Raw genomic sequence first — 25,621 nt, 5'->3', positions numbered from 1 at the left:
ATGTGCTCTGGGCATCCGGCAAGTAGGACGTGAGGTAAGGTAAGGTAGGTGATTGACGCCCCCCTCTCATCAGATAGACAGACTACCCTAGGCGGTGCCCTTTTCCCAGGGTCTTGTGAGGTTTCAACAGTTTAGCAGCCATCTTAGGAGCAAGCATCTGCGGCTTGTATCATTTGCGAGTCGTAGTATGATAAGACCCGGGCCTCCCCTCCGTCGATAAAGATTCCAATCCCGTTCTGTGGAAGGGGGAAAAGATGACCTGTTAAACTTGAATTCTGACAGAAGCCTAACCGGGCTTGAACCCTTCATCGGAAGAGATACCGAATTATCCGTGAATGTTCTATACGCACTCCGTCTTCCGTGCGTAGGGCAAAGTCAAGAGTGAATGAGGCAAGAGAGAAGAGGAGGGGGAAACGATAGAGGCCGGGGGCGGTCAGCTTGAGCCGAGGGCACGGATGTCAGACAAAGTCGTCGGGCCTCAAAATGGCAGATAGATTTCTTGGGAGACTCGGAGATGACGGGGGTCAACACATTTGCACAAATTGCCCGACAGCCAGCCCTTTTTCCTTTCCCGCGGGCCGCTGGTCGGTAGAGCAGAGTGCGGTGTCGGTTCATGATTCGTAAAGGGGCGCCAAGGGTCGAGTCCTATAGGAAGAAGTTACGGATTAGTTCTGACAGTGATGGTGGTGGTGGCTCGCTTGAAGGACCCTTGCGGTCGTCAGTATCAGTGCGTTGGAGTCGCAAGGGATTTGTGACGAGAAGATGGGTTATGCATTGCATAGGTAGCTCCCACCCTAATGGACGCCTCCATTCCCCCTAATCCACGTCCTTGGATAACGACATTGTCCCACGAATGAGTACCACCCCACAGTGAGAGGACCCAAGCGTTTGCCGTAAAGTCACGATGTAGGACTGGGTGTCTTCATGTGAGCGAGGCACCTCTGCCGACGCAGCAGATGATTTGCAACCCGCAGAATCTCATCGTCCAGTCGAGCCCGAAAGTTCCCGGCAAGGTATGGTCATAACCTTCCAACTGTATTTAGAGATTGCTCCGGTGCGCCTTAAAGGCATCAAAAACGGATGTACCATTCAGCACGTCCGCCTTGACCTTGTCGTCGGCAGCTGTGAGCTTGGGGAGGAGCTCTAGGACCTTGTCGACTTGATCCCTGGGGATGACGACAACCCCATTCACCGGATCAGCGAAAACGAGATCGCCAGGGTTGACAACCGTGCCATCGACGTTGATAGGTACTTCGACTGCCCAAGGGGTGCTCTCTGCCCCTGCGCCAACCGTGGAGAGTCCCCTTGACCAGACCTAAGAAGGTTCAGCGACCGGTGAGATGATTAGGGGACTTGGAGAAGATTCTAAAGGACCCGGGTGGTTTATTCGACTCACCGGTAGACCCGTACTGGTTAGTTCGTCCAGATCCCTGGCGCGACCTACTACTACGATCGCCTTCGCTTGCCGAACCTTCATCCTCACAGCCATGATTCCTCCGCAGACGGCATTCTTCTGCCCGTCGGGCTGTCTGATGATCACGATGGTACCAGGCTGGGTGATATCAGCCCAGTGTGTGTTTTTGGGAATATTTGCCGCGGGCGAGTCCAACGTTTCGCCCTTCCGAGCGAAGAGTATCGTGGATGCTGGTGCTATGGTGATGGGAGCATCTGCGGGGTTCGGTTGGCCCAGCAGTTGCAGATCAGGCAGGAAGCCAGCCCCGGGTACTTTGAGCTTCACGAGTGCATCTGAAATGTCACAAGCGGTGAAAGTTTGAAGAGCTGCAATTCGTTCGTCGTGCGTGCTGGTCATGGTAGCGTCAAGCGACTAATCGACAGTGGAATGAGTTGTGAGATTTCGGTTCCTTGTACAGAGACAAGTTAGGAGGCGATGTTTCTTGTAGCAATCACGGAACCTCGGTTGTAAGTGATGATGTTGAAGCCAAAGATATTTTGTACGGATGTATCAGACAGTAGCTCGCACCATCTTGGTTACTAGAGGTCAAACATTCGACGCAGCTAGGGCCCGGGTGAAGTTGGATGCTCGGGAGCCGCCGTGGGACAGCCCCTCCAATCACATGCCGTCCCAGATGGAGGAGGGTGGGCTTTGCAGGAATGCACGTTGGAGGCTTGTGCTTGGTGGGGGACCATCATGGAGCATCTGCGCGCAGCATCCGTACGCGGTGCGGCAAGGCATTCTCGGTATGTAGTGTACACTACCGTGTAGGCTGGAACGGCTGCGGTGCCACCTTGGCAGTTGCGCAGAGTCAGACGCTGTGTGGCCTTCTAGATGTTTCCAAGATTGCATTTTTTCTGCAGAGATGTCTGTTGATGCAGCAGCGTTGTAACTTGTTGCTCACAAGAACGAGAAGGCGGAAACAGACCGCGGGCCCAGATTATTGTGAAAGGCGCGATACCGGTCTGGTTGAACAGCCCATCTACCGGGTCCAGGGAACACGGGCGGATTAAGAGCCTATATGGGTGTGGGCAGGAATCCGATAGTGAGACTGGTGGAGTTGAGGTGCAGCAGTCGCAAGTAATGCCTGCCGGAGAATGAAGGGACCTAGAATCGTTGGATTCATTGGCTGACTGTTGCCATTGGCCGGCTATATCTCCGCCTCTCGCTCACACGTCGAACCAGTCTTGTCGCCAGTGTGCGCAGACGGCGGTCGTATCTATCGCTGGTGGTGAGACAGGAGGAGCAGTTATAAGACAGAGACCATCCTGTCGATCGGCAACATGTACACTGTAGGCGAAGTGGTCGATCAGTCACATGATGAGACATGGGCCGGCGGGGAAAGACGATAGAGCGCGTAGGTACGGATACGTATGTAGTCGTAGCGCGATTATTCGTCAAAGTGCTGTTGACAATGGGATTGTGTGTGCGGCGTGGGCTCGCTTCTCATGCAGCTCTTTGGCTGTGCCGCGCGACTTTTGTCGTCCGGAGCTTGGGGACATTGGCGGACAGGGAAGTTTGTTAAGGTAGGCTTCGAGATGGGTCGGTTCCAAGTGTCCGAGATGCGGCCCTGGCCCCCTCGGAGTTCGCATGTTCCTGAAAGAGGGCAGACGATGCGGACAAGCGGTCAGACTCTTGAATTATGGTGGATGCAGACGTGGGCGATGTGCTTCTCTGCGGCCGAAAGGAGAGAAGGATGTTCGTTGCGTCGGGAGGAATACGGTGCCTGTCTGGTGTCGCCATGTCGCCGTGTTGCCCAGCCACGAGTAAGGTCAAGCAGGTACCTCGGGTAGGTAGGAAGATTATGCGTGCGGAGAAGTATTCGAGTATCTTGTTAGTAATTGAGGTAAGTCCGGTGTAAGCAAGGTGAGGTTCGGGGCAATACTGTGTAGTCAATGGTAACTTGTAAGGTAAGGTAGGAAGGGATCTAGACTCGGAAGGAGCCAGCGAGTGCGACAAGACGACGGAATCTCAGGCTCCAATTGGGAAGCAGCGCCTCGCACTCCCAACCAATGGTCAACGTCGCTACTTCAAGTACCTTAGGTACCTCATCTCACACCAAGAGAGCAAGAACGACGATGCTTCCTGTACCTACCTTATCACGACTTCACGTGGCGACAAACGTTACCTGGAAGGTTCCGAGGCATCGTACCTTAGGTAACGAGGAAAAGCATGAAGTCTACCTTATAAAGAGAAGGAGCATCAAGTATTGGAGTATTAACGTGGTATGTTTGGCAGGAGAAGATTACGGGCCGGGGGGGGGGGGGGGGTGCTTTCGATTGCATTCTTGTCATTCGTGTCTTCTACACATCACCATACCACCCATCCATCCACCTTACCTCTCGGGAAACCTACCTACTCTATCATAGTTTCTCAAGATATCCAGAGGCAAACAGGCGAGCATCAAGAAAGTGTGATGCGATCCTGCAGTGGTTGTCACTCTGTTCGACCCGTCTACTTTTCCACCAAACAACAATGCCTATGTGCTAAACGCTGGCCTCTGTCCGTATGCCCCGTATACTTTGCGTCGCCTTCAACAACCTCTCGAATCATTGGCAATGCAACATTGGCCCCAAATCTGGGCTATAGTAGCTATACCCCTCACTCACCGGGGCCAATCGCCGGCCCAAGAGGGAGATACCGAGATGGCGACGACTCCAACGACATGACACGGAGCGCTCGTCACTGGCCATCTATCACCAACGCGCCTGGGGTCTGTCCACCTCGCTATCCGTCCGGCTTCTGTTTGTCAAGCACATGAGTATTCCACGGCCACCACGCCGCCTGACCCCTGGTCTTTTTCTCCTCCTCCTCCAGAAACCCCGCCAGAGATCTCCGTTTATTACCGGGTTCCAAGCAGGACAATGATCAGGGGTACTGAGTATCTTCTGGGTACCGCGCAGGCATGTGGCCGACCACGCTGCACTCGCTACCAGAGTACTCCGTCTTTGACGATGAATGTAAGCCCGCCACTGGCGCTGCTTTTGCAAAGTTGTTCCTGGCTGGGTCTCCCTCTGGCATTAGGTTGGCTGCGCTGTGGGACGTAGGTGGACAAAGCCCAACGACCGCATGCTCGACGGCCCCGATGGCATGGCAAGTCCCGGGCCGCTGAAGATCATGGATGGTACTGGTCTTGACGGGGAACGGGAACGGGACAACACTGGATGGTTTCCACAAAGTCTCCCTCCCGAGTCCCAAGGTCTCAATTCAAGCTCCCCATTCTAACCATCCCCGTTTCTCTGCTTCAACGGCGTATGTCTGCGGCACGAGCTGATAGCTAGCAGCCATTTCGAGTCATTCCGCTTGACTCGGGGGGAGACACCTTCTTTTCTTTTTCTAAAACATGCAAAACAACTGACATCTGTTCGTCTGGTCTTTGCGTGAGACATATGCCGCGCCGCGCGTTGCGTCGGCTTGGGCCTTGGGGTGTCCGCGGTGGAAGAATTCAGGGTTCACAATGTCCCTCATGACTGATACCGACAGTCTAGAGCTAGGCATGCCACAACCACGACCACAACCAAAGTCGTACAGGCAGACAGGGCGATTAGGTACGAATGAGGTCGTTCTCGGACTCGTCGGAGTCATCTTCAGGCACCAAGACACGGGCGTGCCCTGCTGGGATTCATAATCATGGTTCACTGCCTTTCTGGGAAACCCGAACAGTCGAGCTGGAGACGGTGACCTTGGCATCATGGCTCGAGGGATTGTCGTTGCCGTCACAAGGTGAAAGTCGCTCACCGAGCCAATCTAGACGGGAGAGCTTCATAGAGGCTTTGTTTCAAGACGAGGGTTCCTGGCTCGAGTTGGGTGCAAAAGGATCGGCGCGTCCATCCCGAGATCCCTGGCCTGCACTCTTCCTGGCAATCTGGTCCCAGACCTGGTCATCCGTCCCTCTTGGAGAGAGATCTCCAAGGTCAATGACTGCTACTTGTTACTCTATTCGCGCCTACACTAGGTATCACCGGTAGCAGCCCGGCGGCGCAACGCAGGGCAGACGGGAATGCCAGCAGCAGATGCCAGAAGCCGCAGCCGCTTGGTATCTCGGTCGACCGTCGACCTTGCCCTTGGGTGTCGCCCGTCGGCCGGTCCTTAGTCAAGACTTACCACAACATGGCTCCCTAGGCAGAGGTAGGGGGCAACTTGGACACCATTCCCACTTTTGCGCCGGCTGGCAGGTAAACCTCGGACGGATCAGATCAAGTACAGACCCCAGGGTCAGTCGATTGGGCCAACTGCAGGACGACGTCGCTTCAAGCTCCGCAATCTCACAAATTTGCATTGAGCAGACGGGTCCCAGGCCTGCTGCTACTGCGAGTCTGCGTGATCCAATGCGCCTGCTACTGCGCGGCGCACAGAGTCCCCCCCCCCATTATCCATGCCTGCAGTGTGGTCGTAAAGGACCGACCCAGCCAACCCTGGCCAAGCGCTGAGCTCATTCGTCCAGAGTCTTGTTCTGGGCTGCAGCAGTTCTGACCCAGAGGGCCCATGTCGCTGGCATCGCATCCACACCTGCAGCGTATGTACAAACCTCTCGACGACTGGTGGATGAGTACTTTACCTAGACCGAAGGAGGAAGAAGAGGAGAAGGAGGAGAATCAAGGGCAGGAAGAACGATTCATACGAGTACGGATAGGTACTCCAGTCGAGACTCCATCGTTCTTCACGCAGGAGCAGTGATGAGCGGAAGCAAGCAAGCAAGCAGGAAAGAAAGAAGCAAGCTGTGCACTGTGTACCTGGCACGCCAAGGCAAGGTAGCCATAGTTCTCTCCTGCGTGGATGTCAGAAGCAAACAAATGGAACCCACCAGCAGCGAGTAGTGAGCAGCAGATCAAACAAGACACGGCGAATCGACGGACGTTGGACGACTTGCGTGAGCTAGCAGCAGAAAGGGAGTTGGGGACACAGAGAGAAGAGTTCAGGGAACCCGCAAAGACGCAGGACGCAACTTAACGGCCTAAGGTCAGTTGGAGACTTTTTGGAGACACCTGGAGGGGGGCCTGGATCCAATCGATACTCGCACACTCTCACTCTCACTCTCACACACACACACACTTGAGTATTGGGCCTATTGGCACTCTCACCTATGTGGACACACATTCATCCAGTTGCGCGGCGCGCCGATGTCTCTCATTGGGTCCCCCGCTCCCCCCAAGCCGAAGAAGAAGAACAAGAAGAAGCACGTACGAATAGCGACGGCTACCTTAGTGGCTAAAGTACCTTTTGCGTACGGAGAGCCGGGAGAGGTACGGAAGTACTTGGGCTTTCTTCACCTCACCTTGTCTCATCGACCACCTTATCCGCATTACACTACCTACGTGACTGGCAACCTACCTTACTCCCTTCACTACACACCCATCCCACCTCAGGTTGATGAGAGAGAATCCTCCTTCTCCTCCTCCTCTTCCTCCTCCTCTCATACCTTAGCTACCTATTCTCATCCCATACCGTCTCATCACACCATTGCTTGTCTTGTCACAGAACCCCTCCCCCACCTCGACTACCTACGCATCCGAACTTCCCCAGCCACCGTCGTCGGACTAGCCAGAGTAGTTGCCGCAACTTGGCCTTCTCCTCTCTCTCTGATTTGGTCGAGCTGTGTCATCTTGTCTGGCCCGCTCCCTTCCCTTGAGCCGTCTGCCCTCCTTGCCCTCTACTACAGAGTACAGACTACGACTACGACATCTATTTGCCTGGCCTTGCCGCGCCTTGCCTCGCTCTAGGCTCCAAGGTAGCAAGTAGCAACAAGGTAGGGTACCTTAATTTTCCTCCACCCTTTCCGAGAATACCCTGTCCACTCTCCCATACTGCGTATACCTTACCAAACCTGACCTTGCCCTGTGCCTTGCCTTACCCTTCTTATCCGCCCAGCTAATACCTAACTAACGCTATCAGCCTCTCTGCTTCCTTGCCCACCCCTCCGGTGCGCCTGTTCCACTGGGCACTTACTCACTCGCTCTTCGCCATCCTCTCTGCCGGCCGCCGCTTCGACTCTGAGGTGTATCAAACAGCAGCCGCAGCCGCCAGCAACAGCACCAGCAACCCAACAGCAGCACCTCACCTCCTCACCTTACCTACCTCACCTCACCATTTCTCAACACCAGCCGACGCCGATGCCGACGCCGCCCTCGCCGCTGCCCAGAACGCGACGCCCTTTTCCCCTTCCCACAAAGTACCTCCCCTGTGCCTGTGCCTGTACCAGGATCCACCCCACCACAATCCAGATCTCCGAAGCTTCTCTGCAAGCCCTGCCGCTACCGACCACGCCCACTCCCACGCAACCCTCAACTCGCTGAGACGAACTAGGAAGCTCTGCGCTGCAGCTGCTCGCCGTTTCGTTCAAAATGTCAATAAAGTACGTCCCTCCATGTTCCCTTTCCCTCTTATGCTCTGCCTCTGTTTCCCCTTCATCTTCCCGTCATCCCACGCCGCCCCGAGCCCCAGCACCACGGAGTCATCCCGGCCAGCGTCCGTGGTAACCCCGCTGCCAACCTCGACCATCAAATCAACCTCCTCTCTCTCACACTCCTCTCGGCTATATACCACCCCCACACTTGCCGTCCACCATGACGGATCAGTATCTGCAAGAGCAGCATGCCCTTACCATTGCCCGCACCGTCCAGAGAGAACGACAGCTTGCCCAGGCCCGCCTAGATTCTGACCATGGTGATAGTTGGGTCATGATCACCCAGACGGGTGATATCAACCCTCTTCCTCACGAACACATCAGACACAGATCCAATGCCAAAGTAAGCCTCGAGCTGTCGGTACCCAAGGCCTTACAGCAAGGAAGGACGCCCTTTGCGCGCAAGAGCGACAATGGCACGGCATACATCACAACACAACGGGTATGCACTGCATGACTTATCCCATGACATGGCGCCGGAGGGCGAAGCTGATCACCCTGCTCCAGGTCATTTACATTCCTGCAAAACCCACCGCCGAGTTCAAGTCGTTCCATGCGCCAATCTTGAACTGCGCCGATTCCTACGTTGGCTCGCCGTTCTTTGGCGCCTGGTTCTGGTCCGCCACCGTCGTGCCCGTCTCTGGAGGCGGCGTGCCTGCCGACATACCACGGGTCGAGGTGAAGATGAGCTTCAAGGAGGGCGGCCACAGCGAGTTCCGGCAAAGGTTCGAGGAGCTCAAGGAACGACTTGAGCATGTGAGGCGTCTGCAGCAGGAAACGGGACAGACGGTCAACATTCCGGACGAGCCGCTGCCGGCCTACGAAGCAACCGAGGGCGGCGGAGCAGCTCCGAGCAGCCTGGCGCCGCAACAGCAGCAACAGCAGCAGCAGGAAGAAGCGGCCGGTCGGCCGGCAAGTCCGGGGGGTCAGAATGCGAACCGGCGTCCGGACGAACCCCCACCGGATTATGATGAGGCGCAAGCACAGACGCTCAGCATGCGACTCGAGGACCATGTTCGCGAAGAGTCTGACAGAGCATAGCGGGGGTTTTGATTCATCACGGGCTCATGACTAACGCTTTTTTGCATCGATACCTCCCTGCATTTCACTCCCTACACCTGTAATTTTTTTTAGCATCTACACTAGCGGCTGGCGGATCCTGCGTTTCTTAACGAACTTGAAGTGTAGAGAAATGACGAGCACGTCTTGATGAGGAGAACGAGGGCGAGGACACGAGGATTGGGATGCATGCCCCCAGGCACAAGAGATGGGGGCAATCACAGTGTGCGCGAACCATCTCGCAAGGTATAGATGGACAAGACCTTGTGTGATGAGTGGCAGCCACCTCAGTAAGCATGATGGTTGAATTTAACGCTGGGAAGCTTGACGCAACCATGCGAGTAACTTTTCTTCCCCCGTAACTTTCTTTTGCCTGATCTTTTTCCCTTTGCTTTTCCACTTTTCCATGTGATTGTGACGAGATGGTGGCTTGGGAGCTTTCGGCCGGTCTCAAAGGTGTGAAGTGAGGCAAGGTACCTAGGTAAGGTGAGGTACTCAGGTAAGTGGTAAGTACCGGTATAGAGGTAACCGGGCTGGAGGTAGTAGCACCGGAACGGCAGATCCTTGGCGCTCCGGCCCACGGTCACGTTTGGTGGTTCCCGCGGTCGATGACGCTTAGTCACCCAGCCTTTCCACCGCAGCCAATCAAAACGGGCCAATTGGGAATAACTTACGACCGATTCAGAACACCCAGTTTTCGTTCCTTCGACGTCTCTGCCGAAAGCTCCCGACTTCCCACCCCCAATCAACCACTATCCACGACATCACGTCAAGCCAATTCACGCACCTCCGCCACAATGGGTTTCTGGGATACCATCACGGACCTCGCTGAGGCCGCCATGCCGTGGGCCACCGTCGAGGCCGAGGCCCCTGCCGCCGAGGAGAAGGTGAGCGAAGCTATTTTTTTTGCGCGCAATTTGTTGCAGGGCATGGCCTGAGGTTGGGCGATGATCACGTTCCCGCCTTCGTCGCTGTCCTCGTTTCGCATTCGCTCTGCAGTTTTTTTCGACAAACAAGAACCGTTGACTAATGTTTCTCACTTCAGGAGGAGGAGACCGCTGAGGAGGAGACCAAGGAGGAGCCCGAGGCCGAGGAGGAGGAGGCAGAGGAAGAGGAGGAGGAAGAAGAGGAAGAGGAGGATGAGGAGGAGACCGTCGACCCCAAGGAGCAGCTCGAGAAAGGTTCGTTCTTGTTTTTTTACTACTCCCGGAATCCCCGACACAAGATCGATGGCGATACGCGACATTCGGTTTGCTGGGCGGGAAACAGTCGATGACACGCACATGAGCAATTTCGCGAGCTCCCGCATCGACACCCGAACGCCTGCTTCCCAACGTTATCGACCCGCTAACCGCGATTGTCCGAAATTTCGAAGTTCTACAGAACGAGTTGCTGACGATTTTGGGTGACAGACTGCGAGGAGTCCAAGGCTTGCGCACCGGCCAAGCACCACTACGACGAGTGCGTTGAGCGCGTCACGGCGGCTGCCGACAGCGAGGAGGGTGCCAAGGAGGACTGCGTTGAGGAGTGTAAGTTGTCACCAAGTTCTACATCTGTCCGTCATGTATATATATATGATGGGCAAATGGCAGACGGTCAAAGAAGCTCACTACAGGGCCGACGAAAGCTGACATTCTGGTGTAGTCTTCCACCTTGCTCACTGCGCCACCCAGTGCGCCGCCCCCAAGCTCTGGGCCAAGCTCAAGTAAATGCAACATTTTCCTAGTCTTGACATCGTAGACGACGAACGACGGAACGGCATCGGCGGTTCATCTTCCTTTTTCGAGACCGAGCCCATTATTCGCATTAGCGGCATTGGACGACTGGTATTCTATTTCTACGAGAGTGGGCTTCGCGCGCGCGCGAGAGAGAGAGAGAGAAATGTCGTTGCCGAGACGAGATGAAGACGAGAACGAAACTGTCTAGCAAACCGGCCCTAGAGTTTCCTTTGGGACCTCCAACCTACCCCTTGTACCTCCACCCCTTCACCCCAGTGGTGCTCGTCAAGCCGGGTTGCTCAGTAGTGGGCGCTGTCCGGCTTGCGGCGCCGAAAGATCTTGTCTTTTGTACCATAGGCATATCGCGCAATAGATTTCACCATGACTTTTACCTGCATGCGGATCGGAATCATGATGAGTGTTGAACTAACGCGGCTGGTTATCCATGGCGCTATTTCTGATCTTGACGAACGACAGTTGGGGCTCTTGAACTAAGAGAGGTCTCCATCCTCGAGACCGAATGGGGAGCCGTCAAGCAGTAGCCATGGCACAGTTCTGTTAAAGAAACGTGTACAAGTTCTGGACTGCAGCTCAGAAATCCAGTAGAGAGAGAGAAAGAAGTAGGGGCTCCGGGGATGGATGTTAAATGATTTTTGCTACGTGTTTATGAAAAACTTGACGGAAGAAGGTAAAGTTGATCAGCTCATCTCGGATAGAGCAGCATACCTTACTAGGCGAGAGGGCAGGCGAGGCGAGGCGAGTTCATGGCGCGACGACGGAGGACGGGCATGGGAACACTGGGAACGCAGTAAATCTGCTCGTGTGCGGCGAAGTAGATGAGACGATTGGGTAGTCGAGAGATGTGTACACATGCTACCGTAGCCATGTTTTCTCAAGCCTATCTAACTCTTGTTCGTCTACTTTGAGAAGGAGGGTTTTTGGCGTTGCTCAGGTAGGATGTATCTTGAATTGACAATGGCCATCCTTTTTCGACTCTAGAGACGCTTTTTGCTCAGACATGTAGGTTCGGGATAGGCCCCCCTTCCGAGTGCATGTTACCCTGTGGAGCGGAGGATGGGACCCGGAGGAGGTGGCCCAAAGAGAGGCATTCGGCCGGGGAGGCGGGCCAATGGGGGAGGGCCGAGGGGGACGGGGAAGGGTCGCCCGTCGGTTGCTGCGCCGTACCAGCACGGATTCGAGGAACTTTGAGAGCGACCCCGACTCTGTTGGTTGCATTCTGGGATATGTGAGATGATGGGTTAGTAGGTACGAAGTTCATTAGGTACTACGTGCATATCTCTTGGTCCTCGGCTGGGTGGGTGGGCATGTGAGCCCATTGTCGAATGCTACGATGCTGTGGTCAAGCTTTCTGGGTACAGTGAGTGGTTCATTTGGATCTGAGCTTAGCTTGGGTAGCTTCGTTCCCCTCTTTCTGCTTCTTTCTGTCTTTTGTTCGGTTCGCGACGCTTGGTGTGCCTTACCCCGTTCCGTACGGGAATCTTGGTCAAGTGGGATGATGAAGAGTCGTACGCCAATGCTTCGTGGAAAGCAAGCGAGGTGGAGAGTTTGGGCGCCATGTCCGCCCCCCAGTGTAATGCAAACTTGAGAGGATCAGGAAAGTGAAGAATCGTTCTGGACCAAGATACACGGCCCACGGCACCAGCAAAACAGCACAGGGTACACACCAGTCCAGACCGGGGAAGTTGGGCCGTTGGACTCGAGGGATCTTCTGTAGGTTTTTTGGGAATTGATTGATCGAATACCTTACCTTACCTTCTCTGGGTATCGGCCGCATCAGTTGCACTGCATCTGTGGCCCCCTGTTCCTGTTCCTGTTCCCACGTCCCGCGTCTTGTCGATTTTGCCAATATTCCGTTCGGGGCAGGCAGGTTTCTTCTTAAGTCGACCTTTCCGCTTTCTCTTCTTCAGCTTATTATTTCTTTTCCCCGGCCCTGTTCCATTTTCTCCTAAGGTTCCCATCCTTCCCTCCTCTTGGGCTCTTGGCACGACTTTTCGTGATTTACGGGCGGGCTTATCCAGTTACCCTCTTCTCTGCTCCCCAACCCAGCGCATTGTTCTCCGTCCCATCTCCACGCAGTGTTGGAGAGCCTTGGAGGAAATAAGAGGAACTCGAGACGACGACCGACAATCACAGGCTTTACTGCGTACAAGTCCACAATCCATCCCGCAGGATAAAAGCGTGGAACGACTCGAAAGTCAAGGACTCCCTGCCAAGACACGCCTAGGCCAATCTCCCGCCCGCCTGCCCGCTAATCCACCGTCCACAACCTGCCCCGGGCGAACCCAGCGCTCCGTGGCTGCGCCCACTCGCCCGCTGTCTCAGGAAAACTTGCGACGCCCAACGGCCCCCCTACAGCGAAAGATCGGGCTCCCTAGCGCGCAAAAAGTTCTGGCCCGTTTGGCGCTCGCGCCCACTAAAAGACACCTGGGACCCGGTACACACTAACACACAAAATGCACTTCTCCCGCCGTCAGAAGAAGGAGAACGACCCCTCGGTCGACAACTCCACTCCTCCCACCAACGACACCGCGAACAACATTACCACCACCACCACCACTACAACCTCACCTCACACCGGCGTAAACGAGAACGAAAAGACGGCCGCGAACCCTGACCCCGCTACCGTCGACGCCGCTCTCGAATCCCCCGTCCACGCCGCCGCCCCGACGGCAATGCCGAACCACGCCCACCCCGGCTCCGGCTTTGGCAAGCTCGGCGACGAGGAGTATCACCTCCGCGATGTGGACTCCCGGTCTCGCGACAACGACATCACGGGGGCGGGTGGTGTCGCTGGTGGTGGTATCGACGGCGACAACAATAGCGTCCTCGAGGGAACGGCCGTCGAGTATCGCACGTATAAGCGCCGCTGGTTCGGTCTCGCGCAGTTGACGTTGCTCAACATCATTGTCTCGTGGGATGTAAGTCGAAATATCTTGTTCCAACTTTTTGTCAACTATAAAAAACGAATCGCAAAAGGGTATGAGGGTACCTGCATCAGACAAGCCACCATCGATCGTACAGCACATAGTCAACAAGGCTGACGACCAATCACTTCCTGCTACCTGTCCTGCATTAACCACCAAAACACCAACACCTCAATATCACAGTTAGACCAAAGATACTAACACCAAACCACCCGCAGTGGCTCACCTTCGCCCCCGTAGCCTCCAACGCAGCAACCTACTACCGCGTCTCCGAATCCGCAATCAACTGGCTCTCCACAGCCTTCCTCTTCGCCTTTGTCGCAATCTTCCCGCTGACCATCCGCATCCTCCACATGGGCCCCAAACCCTCCTTCATCACCGCCGCCGCCCTCATCCTCGTCGGCAACTGGATCCGCTTCGCCGGCAGCCACTCCCGCTCCCCGACGGGCGGGAACTACGGCGTCGTCATGTTCGGCCAGATCCTCACCGGCCTCGCCCAGCCCTTTGTCCTCGCCGCGCCCACCCGCTACTCGGACCTCTGGTTCACCAACCGCGGCCGCGTCGCCGCAACGGCCCTCACCTCCCTCGCCAACCCGCTCGGCGCCGCCCTCGGCCAGCTCATCGTGCCCTTCTGGGTCGCCGACCCGCAGGACATGTCCCCCGGCGTCCTCTACGTCGCCGTCATCTCCACCGTCGCCTCCCTGCCGGCCTTCTTCATCCCCGCGGCGCCGCCCACCCCCGTCGCGCCCTCCTCGCGCACCCTCAAGCTCGGCATCCGGGATTCTCTCAGCATCGTCTCCCGCTCCCTCGAGCTCTGGCTCATCCTCATCCCCTACGCCTTCTACGTCGGCTTCTTCAACTCCATCTCCTCCCTCTTGAACCAGATGATGGGGCCCTACGGCTTCACAGACGAAGAAGCGGGTATCGCGGGCGCCCTCTTGATCGTGGTAGGCCTCGTCGCGTCCGCAATCACGTCCCCGATCCTGGACCGCACCAAGAAATTCATCCCCGCCATCAAGGTGGCCGTCCCCGTCATCGGGCTGTGCTACCTCATCTTCATCTGGATGCCCGAGACGCGCGACATCGCCGGCCCCTACGTCGTCCTCGCCGTCCTGGGCGCCGCGTCCTTCTCCCTGGTTCCCGTCGCGCTGGAGCTGCTCATCGAGCTGAGTCACCCGGTGAGCCCAGAGGTAACGAGCACGATCGCCTGGGCGGGCGGACAACTCCTCGGCGCCGTCTTCATCATTATCTCCGACGCGCTGCAGGCGGGCGCCGGAGCGAACCCGCCCAAGAATATGAAGAATGCGCTCGTCTTCCAGGCCGTTGTCGCGCTCGCCATCGTGCCGCTGCCGTTGTGTCTGGGCTTGTTTGGGCGGAGCGATAGGGTCAGTCTCCGACGCGTGAGGTCGGATGAGCAGAGCACGCGACAGACGACGAATCCGTAGATGAGCTCTGGTCGCGGTATGGATGCCATGCGTAGTGTTAGAGTGACTTGTTGTTGTCGTGTTGGTAATTAGGCATTAGTCTTTTGTGCTATATAGTTAATTTTGGATACCCCCCTATATGTTTTTTCTCAAAACAAACCGTCTTACGTCTTTCCCATCTCATGACTCGTGTTCCGAGACAGATTTCCAAGTCATCCAGACTTGCCATGGCCGTTGGTGCGACTGTGACCGTTGACGCCCTCCCCGCGAATATCGAGAAACTCCTCCCACTCGTGCCGCAACCTCTCCATCTCGGTCCAGACATCCACCCCCAACGCCTCGAAATCGACAAGCTGCTCCTTGGTCAAGTCCCTCGCGCCCGGATTCCGCCCGACAGCCTTCCGCAGCACGCCCGTCGCGGGATCTCTCGCAAGCGACTCGCGGTCCTCGACGGCGCCCTCCCACCCCCACCCCTCCACCTCTGTCTTCTTCACGTCCTGCCGTCCCGAAAACGACGCGGCGGACCCCCACTTTATTTTCTTCGCTTCCAGCTCCTCGAGCGTCTCGTCGTCCTGCAGCGCGATCCAGACGGGCGCCACGGCGCCGTTGTACCCCGTCACGGGGTGCCAGGGCGAGCCCAGCCAGCGGGCGAGGTAGAGCGCAAACTTGTAAGCCCAAAAGAGGATAAAGGGGAAGGGCACGGGGAAGAGGTTGGAGGCGACTACGCCCGGGTGCGTGAGATAAAAGGAAGGACGAACTGGTAGGCGCTGCGCGATTTGGGGGTCTTCGGGTGTGAAGTAGGATTGTGCTATGCGCTGCGTGGCGGGTAAGTGGGACGACAGGGAGAGCACGTCCGTCAGGCGCTTGGAGGACTCGTAGGGCCCTTCCGTCTCGACGCCCTGGAAGTCGTCGAGGCGGAGGTGGCGCGCCTGAGGCTCGATGCTGCTCGTCCAGACGACGCGGCCTGGTGTTTCTTCGGGTGTGGCTCTGCTCAAGAGAGGTAGCAGCTCATGGGCAAAGACGTAGTGGCCAAAGACGTTTGCGCAAAAGACTTCACCGAGGACGGGGGAGGAGGGCTTGGTATCGTAAGCGGAGGCTAGGGAGAGGGGGTTATCGGGGGAGTCTGTGGGTACCAGGTCGGAGCGGACGGGTCGCTGGTTCAGGACGGCGCCGGGGCGTGCGAGCTTGAAGGAGGGCCAGGTGAGGACGGCGAGGAGGCCCTTTGTGAAGGTGTCTGTCAAGAGGCCGGCCCAGTCGAGGCCTGTCCAGCCGCCGAAGCCGGCGTTGAAGATGACGGAGTCGAGGCGGGGGATCTTGTAGGCGCGCGGGGGCGATACGGGGTCGGTCGGGTCGGTGAGGGTGCCGGCGACGAGGTTGGCGGCGCAGGCGTAGACGGAGGGGAGGTCGCAGAGGTCGAGCTGGGTGGAGAGCAGGTGGACGCGGGCGAGGGTGTCGTCGGGGTCGTAGTAGGAGGAGCCGGCGCGGGAGCGGAGGGCCGGGGAGGTGGTTGCCGTGCGGCGGAGGTGCTGGCGGAGGGACTCGACGGATTCGCGGGACTTGCGGACGGAGCGGGTGGTCGGGATGAGGATCAGGTGGGAGGTTAGGGGCCGGGTCGCGAGGAAGTCGTCGATGAGGCGTTCGCAGATGCCGAGGCCGACCCCGCTGGTTTGACGTTGCCTGTCAGCTTACTGTATGTCTAGGTAGAGTCGAAGTAGATATCAAAAAGAAAAGGTAAAGGCTGGAGGGGCGGGCTGTGGTGATTCACCTGTTTGCGCCGGTGACCAGCACGAAGAGCTGTTCGCGGGGAGGGACCTTATCCCAGGGCGCTGCGATCATGTTTGTTTGCTGTAGAGGTGGCTTGCTCAATTGATTACAAAATACGAGTAGATGGAGGAAATATAGGAGATCCCCGTGTTCGACGGCTGCGCACGGGGTAAGCGAATGACGAGGAAGAGAGAGAGGGAGAAGAAGCGAGCGTTGAGGGGGGAATTGATGGTGGTGGTGGTGGTGGTGGTGGTGGGATGTTTGGCGGTGAGTCTCGACTTGTACAAATTTCAGACGGAAAGTCAAAGGTCACAGGTCAAAGGGGGGTGGGCGCGGCGCCGGCGGGACGGGAAGCTTAGTTAGGTACCTTGGAGAGGTCACTGCCTATTTGGGAAACTTGTGGTGTGTGCCACAGGGCAACGGCCGCCCGCCGTCTCAGCGGGTCCCCGGGAGCGTCTGGTCCTCCGGGGGCCCGGTCTCTCGTCTCAATCATTTACCGTAGGTCGTTCACCATGAACGTCCGAGAAATGAGGCGCAGCTCATGTTGAATACGTCAACGACACCTACAAACCCCCGTGAACATGCGCCGGGACAACGACTTCCTGATGGTGCCACCCTGATCAGCGCACCCCAAGAACTGAGAGATCTGGACTGTCAGCGAATGACGAGCCCCGTCAGATCCCGGTATGCAGGTCCCAAAGGGCCAATCCCGCGGTCGGTTTCTCATTGGTTTGTGGTGTTTGCCGCGTCGAAAATGAGCCGAGCAAGCCGAATGATGAGTGAGGAAACCGAATACGGATGCGAAGGGATTGTCCAGATTCCGGTCGGGATTTCGTGATAATGCAGAAATTGGAGGCGACAGCTAGTTTACTTGTTACATGAGTGAGCATTATCTTTGGCTATTTGGAAGGGCCGATATTGCCCTCTTTCGCCTTGAATGCCTCGTAATCCAGAGAAAACTTCCTCAAAAGGCCAAGAGACGAGATCCGTCATGGGTCGAGCACGTTATAAAGGCGAGCACAGTGGGCACCGGAAGTGGCCTTTCCACAAGCTGCCTCGGCGTGCTAAGTGCACGCGCGAGGGACGTTGAACTGACGGGTGTCACCAGTGACAGTGATATCGATGGATTGTTGAAGGTGTTCGCAATACATGTTAGAAATGTCGGGCATCTTGAAGTCGTCCTTCAATGCCTCCTGGTCGGCGGTCGAGTCTCGGGCCTAGGAAGTATTCGTGAGTAACACTCGCAAGGCGGCGGGTAGAGCCTGAAAAGGGCAGACGTGTGATGAAGACCAGGCACTAAGGGGTTTTGCTACCTAGTTAGTTGCTTGCAGCGACCTTTTGACTTTGCCTCGTCTTAGAGACCATGATGGAATCCATTGCAATGGAAAAACAGGATAGATTGCAACTCAAAACCTTGCTCTGTTCAAGGACTTACGATTTCGGTTACCTTACATACGGTGCTTATCTAGAGGGTGTGACACATGAGCTTTCTTACCGCCTTGCCATTCCCACTATACCTTAAACAAGGTCCATCAACTCCATCAACTCCATCAACTCAATCAACTCAATCAACTCAATCAACTCAATTAACTCAATCAACTCAATCAACTCAATCAACTCAATCAACTTAATCAACTCAATCAACTCAATCAACTCAATCAACTCAATTAACTCAATCAACTCAATCAACTCAATCAACTCAATCAACTGATTGTTCCCTCAGTTAGGTGTCATAAGCGAGATATTGCTGATCAAACGACGTGAGGAGCTAGAGAAGATATGATTGGTTTAATTGCTCTGCAAAACGTATTGCTCAATCCGTCATACTTCTCACGCCTGATTGGTCCACGATTAGCTTGAGAATGATCAACATGGTTGAAACGTCTCACTTCACTGCAACTCACTCACTTCACATCCATCTCACTTCATCAACAAGAAAGCCATTCCAGGAACTCCATTATTGAGGCACTGAACGAATTCATATTGATATTAAAATTACGAAAACGCGATAATTCAAGAAAAGTAAATGTGAGTGCCTCCTTTTCTTCTACTCATCACCGTCCTTCATTTGCTCACAACTCACGCAGCCTTGCAGAGGCGGCCGTCGCCCTGCACCTCCCAATCATCGCTGCCGACACCCGTCAGAGCGTAAAACGTGCTGCAAGGGTCGTAGAGCTTCTTGATTGCCTTGAGCTTGGCGTAGTTCGCGCTGCCGTAGAACGTGGACTGGAAGTCGACCTCGTTGCGGTCCGCCTCGTTGAGGTACGCGCCGCCGCCGGGCGTCAGCGCCTTGAGGGCAGGGATGAGCGTGTCCGTGACCGTCGTCTGGCCCGAGACGAGGGTCGAGAAGTCGGTGCGGCTGTAGGCACTTTATCATGAAACGTGTTAGTACTACGCTGTTCACAAGGGTGAGAGAGCAGAGGGAGACAAGACTCACGTTCCGACGACGGCGGAGAAGAGGGCGGTGCGCCAGGCCGGGTTGACAGAGTTGGCGACGGCGTTGGCGGCGCGGGCGACGTTGATGGTGAGACCCGAGATGATGCCGCCGTTGTCCAGGATGCTTCTGAGCGCGGTCATGAGGCTGGCCGCGGAGGCGTCGTCGGCGACGAGGGTGCGGGGCATGAGACGGCCGCCGATGTTGAACTCGGTCACAGCGGGCTCCGGGTTCATGTCGTTGTAGCTGTCGAGGAAGTTGGTGTACTGGCCAATGTTGAAGTCTGCGGCATGTGTTATTATCCTTCTGTCTTCCTTCCAAATTCTGGCTCAGGACTCTAACTTACCATAGGTGATACCGGCAGTATCGAGAGCGTCGAGAGTAGGCTGCAGCAGAACCTGGAGCTCCTCCTTAGTCTTGTTGGGCAGAGTCGTAGGCTGCATCTGGAATACACCCGAGGCGAGGAGCCAGATGCTGACGGCACCGGCGTCGACAATGTCAGGGAGGGTCTTGAGGTAGGTCGTCACCGCGCCGTAAAACACATCGTCCGTGACGCCAGAGTTGGTGAAAGTCAGGTTGGCCGACGAGACAATGGTGTCGGCGTAGGCCTTGACGGTCATGGACAAGACGGCAGCGTAGACGCCGCCACCGCCACCGGAAAGCGCCCAGTAAAGGTCCGAGTTGGAGGTCGGAGTCGCGATGAGTGTCTTGCCGCCGGAGGTGACGACCTCCCACTCAAGCACCTGGTCGGCCGCGAGTCCGTACTTTGAGACGAGGGGCCCGTGGCCGCCGCCCTGCGTGTAGCCTCCCGCGATGCCGACGGTAGGGCTGTTACCGCCCACGACGACGAGTCCCTGGGCGTGCGCAGCGGACTGGGCCTCGCCGGCCTGGACGCCGGCGCCGAGCTTGAGCGCCTTGCCCGTGTACGCCGTGGACTTGTAGTCGAGCACGCTAATGTCCTTGAGGTGGTGCGTCCAGAGCGCGAGGGCGCCGGCACCGGTGGACTTGCCGAGGTAGTCGTGGCCCGTGTTGCGGATGACGAGGCGGATGTTGTAGTCCTGCGCGAAGCGGATCGTCTTTGCGTAGTCGTCGGCGCTGGCGGCCTTGACGGCGTACTGGACGTAGGTGCCGATGACGCAGCGGTCCGTCTTGGCGAGGAACGGGTCGCAGCTCTGGTTGGCAAAGAAGGCGGCCATGACGGACGACGAGGTCTGGATGTGCGTCTCGGAGGCGGACCAGCTGTTCTGCAGGGCTGTGCACTTGGCCTCGTCGTAGGCGCCAAAGGTGCTGTCGTGGCAGACGGCGCCGATGGGGATCGTGGCGATGAGGCGGCCGCCGACTGTGGTGTTGAAGGCCGACCACTCGGCCGCCGTCGGCCAGCATTCTTCGCCGGGGAAGCAGCGGCAGTCCGTGGCTCTCTGTGCGATGTCGTGGCCGCCGAAGAACGGGCCTCCCGGTCGGATGCCGGCGCCCGGTCCTGCCCGGCCGATGGAGAAGGCCGAGACCGCCGCGGGCGCGAGGTAGAGCAAGCTGAGGAGAGACACCATTTTGGAAAAGAGTGAGGGGGTCACAATCACTTGCTGTCACACAAAGTGAGAGGAGAGGGAGGTAGGGAGGGAGGGTGAGAAAGAACGACTGGAGGTTGGAGGTGAGGAGAGAAAGAGACCTCTCTCACGATGCAACACCAGCGCTTCGATGCTACATATTTATCAGGCAGGTCGCGAACGACGGAACCAAGAGGCATCAACAACACGAAATGAGACTACCGGTTACAGCCAGGAAGCTGACGATAGTTTGATTACCACCCATGCCAATATTGACTACGATGGCCCACGAATACTAGCCGCCCACGCGAGCAGTTGTGGGAAGGAAACTTTTAAGCTATTGAGAAGATAGGGCCCCCGAACGGTGAACCAAGCATGTGCCTGACTCTTCACCCTGCGAGACCTTGAGAAGGGCCGGGAGGGCTATGAGAATCGGTGGAAAGGTTGGACGGAATGGGACAAGATGGGGACGGGTTGCCGCGTGTCCCTCCTTCGAAGCCTCAAGGGGTCGGCCGGGGCCAAGAGGTCGCGAGTTCGATTCGATGGATGGCTCCGAGAGATGAGGGGGAATAGGAATATACCTCAATGTCAACCTTCCGGAAAGGCCAACGCCTACAGGTAAACTCCATTCGCCGTCTCGAGTTGCGGGGACTAATCACGCGTTTGTTGGAACTTGGCGAGACGGTTTCGACGATTGCAAGCACAACTCATGTAAAGCTAATATAGGCAGGTAGTATCGCTGGTATTCTCATCTAGGGGTTGTCCCTGACACGAACGGTTGCTGGCAAGCAAGGATGAGCCGTCGTCATCCATGGACCGTCTGAGGTTTGGCAGCAAGAAGTTGAGAAAGCCGCACTAAACTGACTAACAGCCGTGCATATCTGGGGGACTCTGCAGGGGAGATTTCCCGTGGAAACGAACGACGTCCTGTCCGTTCCTGCACAGCAAACTACATTCAGCAGACTGCAGACTGAAGAGGTCGGCCGCCCGCAACCATGAGGGCGGTACTGGGACTAATGCCTGTCAAGTGTCAACCGTTCATCCTACGTGTGCGGTAACAACTTACAAGGACCTGTAAAGGTGGGCACTGCGCAGCAATGGGACCGTGGAGGCACCGTGGAGGGTGTACCCCGGGTGCTCCGGGTCGACGGACGCCACCCGAGCCCGGACGGAAACCAATGGTCCGGCCGAAGACAACCTCGTGCAACAACACCCTTCTCAAGTACCTTGTTACCTGGCAAGTTGATGAGGTCGAACCCAACTACTCCGTAATCACTTGAGTCAAAAGACAACTCTCCACGATCATCGACTAGTTGCTCACGACACTAGGGACGAAGGAGGGGAAGGGAGGCAGCCAAGTGATCCTCCCGCTGCGCTGTTTCCCTAGTCGCTTTGGAGTTTCGACGAGTCAATTTCCCATTCTACACGGCGTCTTTAACCACCGTTTACTATGTACGGATACGCTTAGAGCTACGACGGTTCATCTATCCGTACTAGCCTACTTACAAAACACACGCAAAAGTCAAGTAACGCCCCTGGCGCCGCGCTTGCAATCCTGGCCCCCCGCGGCCCGCTCCCTGCCAGCGCTTGACTCGTGATCCTTGTCCAACTTCAGAAAGAATCACGCACATCAAGGGTTCAAGGATACTAGATAGCAGCATCTCTTTCCAAGTCCATCTGCCGACTCTTAGCCGAAGCGGTGCTCTATGAAGACCCCGTACGGTTGTCACTTATCTTCCGAATGACTCGTACAGCCTCCAAGGATTCTCAAGTTCCAACAACCAACTCCTTCAAACGGAAACTCTGCATACACAATAATGACAATTCGCTCTGTGTTACTCCGTACCTGAATCCGCACTCCGTAAACTGCAGGTGATGTCTCTCTTCCTCCACGCCCCCCTTCATTCCACGTGCTGCGACGCCAACGACACGAAACCGTCACCGACGAGGGGCAGGGAATACAGACAGACCGTCCACAGGCACCACAGCTTCCACGCTCTGGCGTCCGTTTCCGGGGTCCGCGTCCGCAGCACCGCCGCGACGACCATGGCTCCCGACAACGTGGGCAGCAGCACCGCCCACGACGACCGGATGTGCCAGACGTAGACGCACACGCACGACCAGAAGGGGACCAGCACCGCGAGCGACGTCCTCGAGACCCTGTCGCCAAAGAATAGGGGCACCGTCGCGCGGCCCCGTCCGCGGTCGCCCGCCTGGTCTTTGAGGTCCTGCACCTGCATCGTCGTCAGGATGGCCGCGCTGATGATGCCCGCCCACACGTACCCGGCGTGGGTGATGGTGATGGGTACGCGTACGTCGTCTGCTGCCCCTGCTGCTGCTTCTGCTACTGCCCCGCCGCTGATGGCAATCTTGAGGGAGGCCGTGTTGAAGAGGAAGTAGGCGACGGCGATGATGGCGTCCCGGACGAGCTCGTCGCCCCCGCGGAGGTCATTGTACAGCCACGTTAGGATCAGGATGAAGACGCCCTCCTTCCAGACGTCCAGCACGTAGTTCAGGGCCAGCACGGCGGGTATGGCCACGAGCATGGCCTTTCGAGTCTGCTCAGGCGTCACCTTGCCCGCCGGTATGGGACGCCAAGGCTTGTTCGCGAGGTCCTCGGCCACGGATTCGGGCCCCCTCTGGTTGGCCAGGTCGAAGATGAGCACGCTGTACCAGTTGAAGGCCACCACCAGAGGGAAGCGCTGGACGATGGAGAGCGTGGCTGCGTGGCCCGAGGTCAGGGGCGCGCCGGTGAGCCCGCCCAGGAGGCCAAAGGCCGTGTTGGGTACGACGAATGTGGCAAAGTTGCTCTCGGTAAAGTCCCAGATCAGACGAGGTATGCGAAGGACCTCGGTGAAAGTGGAGGAGGAGCAGGAGGAAGAGAATTTTGTGCTGCTCGACGCGATCTCGTCTTCAAACGAGGCGTGTTTGAGCGTGAGGGGACAATTTTCCCCGAGGCTGCCTGAACGCTGCATGATGATATGATGGGCCCCGTCCTGCGGTCTGCTAACGAACTTGGCTTCTAGCAAGAAAGGAGATGAAGAATATGCTGTAAAGTTGAGATCCGACAGTTTGGTTTGACACCTGCGGTTTGAAGCACGAGAGACATAGAGAGACCCTCTTTGGCATCTCCTGATATCAAAAAAGGGGGCGATCACGGCCCATTGATAAAGGCCCGCCGAGCGTCGACATGATCAACAACATCGTCGGCCTCGGAATAGAGAGGCCTCGTGGCGAAACCCATTCACCGCTCTCATGATTCAGATTCATCCACCTTTGACAACACATGCCGGATGCCCCCAACTTCCAGCCTGGATATTTGCCTCTATCGACGAATGTCAAAATTGTTAGTCGGTACTTGGAAGCTGGCCCCGGTCATGTCAAGGACGCATGTTCAAGACCCCATAGTCTCGGAAGCCTTGAAGATGGGACTTTGGAGGGATCTTGCGTAGAGACGATACACTACACGGCTGTGACTTGAACGGCAGGCAATACATATGCAATATGTAGTGACCCCTGAACGATCATACCCGGCTCCGGCTAAGCGATATACCTCGCGCGATATTGAATCACACAGTCACTCGCGGATCGCAGACGAAGTCGCGGAAGAGGTCGCGGATCCAACCATAGGCCAGAGTTTGAACCAGAAGTCGTGGTGAAAAGCAAGGGATCCCTCAAGGAAACGTTCCCTGAAGCGGTTTCCGTTTAAGAGTCGTAGCATCCCCGCTGGACTGGGGATCAAGAAAACTGGTAACCGGAAGAAGACGAAGCTGCATCGTGAAAGTCTAACAGATGCCAATTCCTGGTTGATGGCCTTGAGTTCCACTCTCCACCGGTACGCGGACTCTGGATAGTGAGCTATGGATACATTTAGTGACACACGAGTTTCGATCCAGACTCTTGTGATCCATAACAGATCGGGAAGCGGTGGTGCTACGTTGATGTCGTAGTGAAAACAGTGAAAAGAGTGCAAGTTGATTGCATCTCGACCCATATTCCAGGTCTCACGAAGCCTCACGTGTGTACGGTGTGTTGACCACGCAGCGAATGAGAGTTTAACGTTATATTAAAGAGGCAGGTACACTTTTATGTGGATACGTTCTACCCTGACTTGGGTCCAGTCGTTCTCGCAAGGTGCTCGGATGTAAACTCTGAAGAAAAAAGGCTCGCGAACCTCGTCTGTGAGTTCCCGTTACCTTATCCGACCTGACTCCAGTTTGTCCCCACGCGTGTAACTCTAAAAGGCGTGAGGACCAAAAGCTTCTTCCTTGCTGGAACCAGTAATCAGTCACTGAACACGAAGAGGGTCTTGGTCTTGGTCTTGTCCTTCGTCCTTTGATGAACTTGGCTGCCCACTACCGGCGGGATGGGGCTCAGCGTATGGCAGATAGTGTGATACAGACTGTCCCCCATTCCCCTCCCCTCGCCGTGGAGCTGGGTCGATGTTGTTGTCGTCCCAACTCCCAACTCTACCCTTCTCGTAGGTTCCCGGGATCCCCATGTCTCTGGTCAGGAACGCTGTCTGGGCGTTGCTGGGCGAGTAAGAGTCAGGCGTGCCGCTTTCCGAGAAGGAGTGATCGACACGGACACCCAGGGAGGTCTGGCTGCAAGTAATTGTAAAGCCCTGATTTATTGGAAAATCTCCCGGAAGTCTCTCCAGAGTGTATACGATGTCTGCAGGTGCAAACACTATGTATGAGACACTCTCGAAGCTGCTTGACTTCAAGATGTGATGCGAACGTTCGAATGTTTCGCTTGGTGATTAATGAGAAAATATTTTGATAAGTGAAGACACAAAGAAACAATATATAGTTACAAAGTAGAATGGTACGTCAAGAAGTGTACATATCTCATATCTCGAATGAATTTCATCCATC

The 25,621-nt window shown here is 56.3% G+C and overlaps 7 protein-coding genes across 7 annotated transcripts; 3 read left to right on the top strand and 4 right to left on the bottom strand.

Moving 5' to 3' along the window:
* Positions 1-1,039: 1,039 nt before the first annotated feature.
* CABS01_06708 (DlpA domain-containing protein) lies at positions 1,040-1,810 on the bottom strand (the record flags this gene model as incomplete). Its single annotated transcript, XM_060540073.1, has 2 exons — positions 1,040-1,315; positions 1,397-1,810. The coding sequence occupies 2 exons, from the start codon at positions 1,808-1,810 to the stop codon at positions 1,040-1,042; spliced, it is 690 nt and encodes a 229-aa protein (XP_060403757.1).
* A 4,763-nt stretch (positions 1,811-6,573) lies between these two features.
* Positions 6,574-8,897, top strand: CABS01_06707 (WW-domain ligand protein; the record flags this gene model as incomplete). Its single annotated transcript, XM_060540072.1, has 5 exons — positions 6,574-6,633; positions 7,113-7,204; positions 7,346-7,805; positions 8,029-8,298; positions 8,364-8,897. The coding sequence occupies 5 exons, from the start codon at positions 6,574-6,576 to the stop codon at positions 8,895-8,897; spliced, it is 1,416 nt and encodes a 471-aa protein (XP_060403756.1).
* Positions 8,898-9,712: 815 nt separating this feature from the next.
* CABS01_06706 (ubiquinol-cytochrome C reductase hinge protein) lies at positions 9,713-10,624 on the top strand (the record flags this gene model as incomplete). Its single annotated transcript, XM_060540071.1, has 4 exons — positions 9,713-9,802; positions 9,961-10,096; positions 10,328-10,444; positions 10,560-10,624. The coding sequence occupies 4 exons, from the start codon at positions 9,713-9,715 to the stop codon at positions 10,622-10,624; spliced, it is 408 nt and encodes a 135-aa protein (XP_060403755.1).
* A 2,483-nt stretch (positions 10,625-13,107) lies between these two features.
* CABS01_06705 (major facilitator superfamily transporter) lies at positions 13,108-15,023 on the top strand (the record flags this gene model as incomplete). Its single annotated transcript, XM_060540070.1, has 2 exons — positions 13,108-13,572; positions 13,797-15,023. 2 exons carry the CDS (start codon positions 13,108-13,110, stop codon positions 15,021-15,023), a joined length of 1,692 nt encoding a protein of 563 aa, XP_060403754.1.
* Positions 15,024-15,214: 191 nt separating this feature from the next.
* On the bottom strand, positions 15,215-16,838 carry CABS01_06704 (uncharacterized protein; the record flags this gene model as incomplete). Its single annotated transcript, XM_060540069.1, has 2 exons — positions 15,215-16,664; positions 16,768-16,838. The coding sequence occupies 2 exons, from the start codon at positions 16,836-16,838 to the stop codon at positions 15,215-15,217; spliced, it is 1,521 nt and encodes a 506-aa protein (XP_060403753.1).
* Positions 16,839-18,845: 2,007 nt separating this feature from the next.
* On the bottom strand, positions 18,846-20,747 carry CABS01_06703 (FAD binding domain-containing protein; the record flags this gene model as incomplete). Its single annotated transcript, XM_060540068.1, has 3 exons — positions 18,846-19,134; positions 19,204-19,483; positions 19,547-20,747. The coding sequence occupies 3 exons, from the start codon at positions 20,745-20,747 to the stop codon at positions 18,846-18,848; spliced, it is 1,770 nt and encodes a 589-aa protein (XP_060403752.1).
* A 1,898-nt stretch (positions 20,748-22,645) lies between these two features.
* Positions 22,646-23,719, bottom strand: CABS01_06702 (uncharacterized protein; the record flags this gene model as incomplete). Its single annotated transcript, XM_060540067.1, has 1 exon — positions 22,646-23,719. One exon carries the CDS (start codon positions 23,717-23,719, stop codon positions 22,646-22,648), a length of 1,074 nt encoding a protein of 357 aa, XP_060403751.1.
* Between the last annotated feature and the right edge of the window lie 1,902 nt (positions 23,720-25,621).

The sequence above is a fragment of the Colletotrichum abscissum genome (assembly GCF_030869225.1).
Source record: "Colletotrichum abscissum strain IMI 504890 chromosome Unknown Scaffold_14.1, whole genome shotgun sequence".
Classification (NCBI taxonomy): Eukaryota; Fungi; Ascomycota; class Sordariomycetes; order Glomerellales; family Glomerellaceae; genus Colletotrichum; species Colletotrichum abscissum.
Note: the sequence above shows the minus strand (reverse complement) of the source record. Positions and strands in the feature narration are given on the sequence as shown.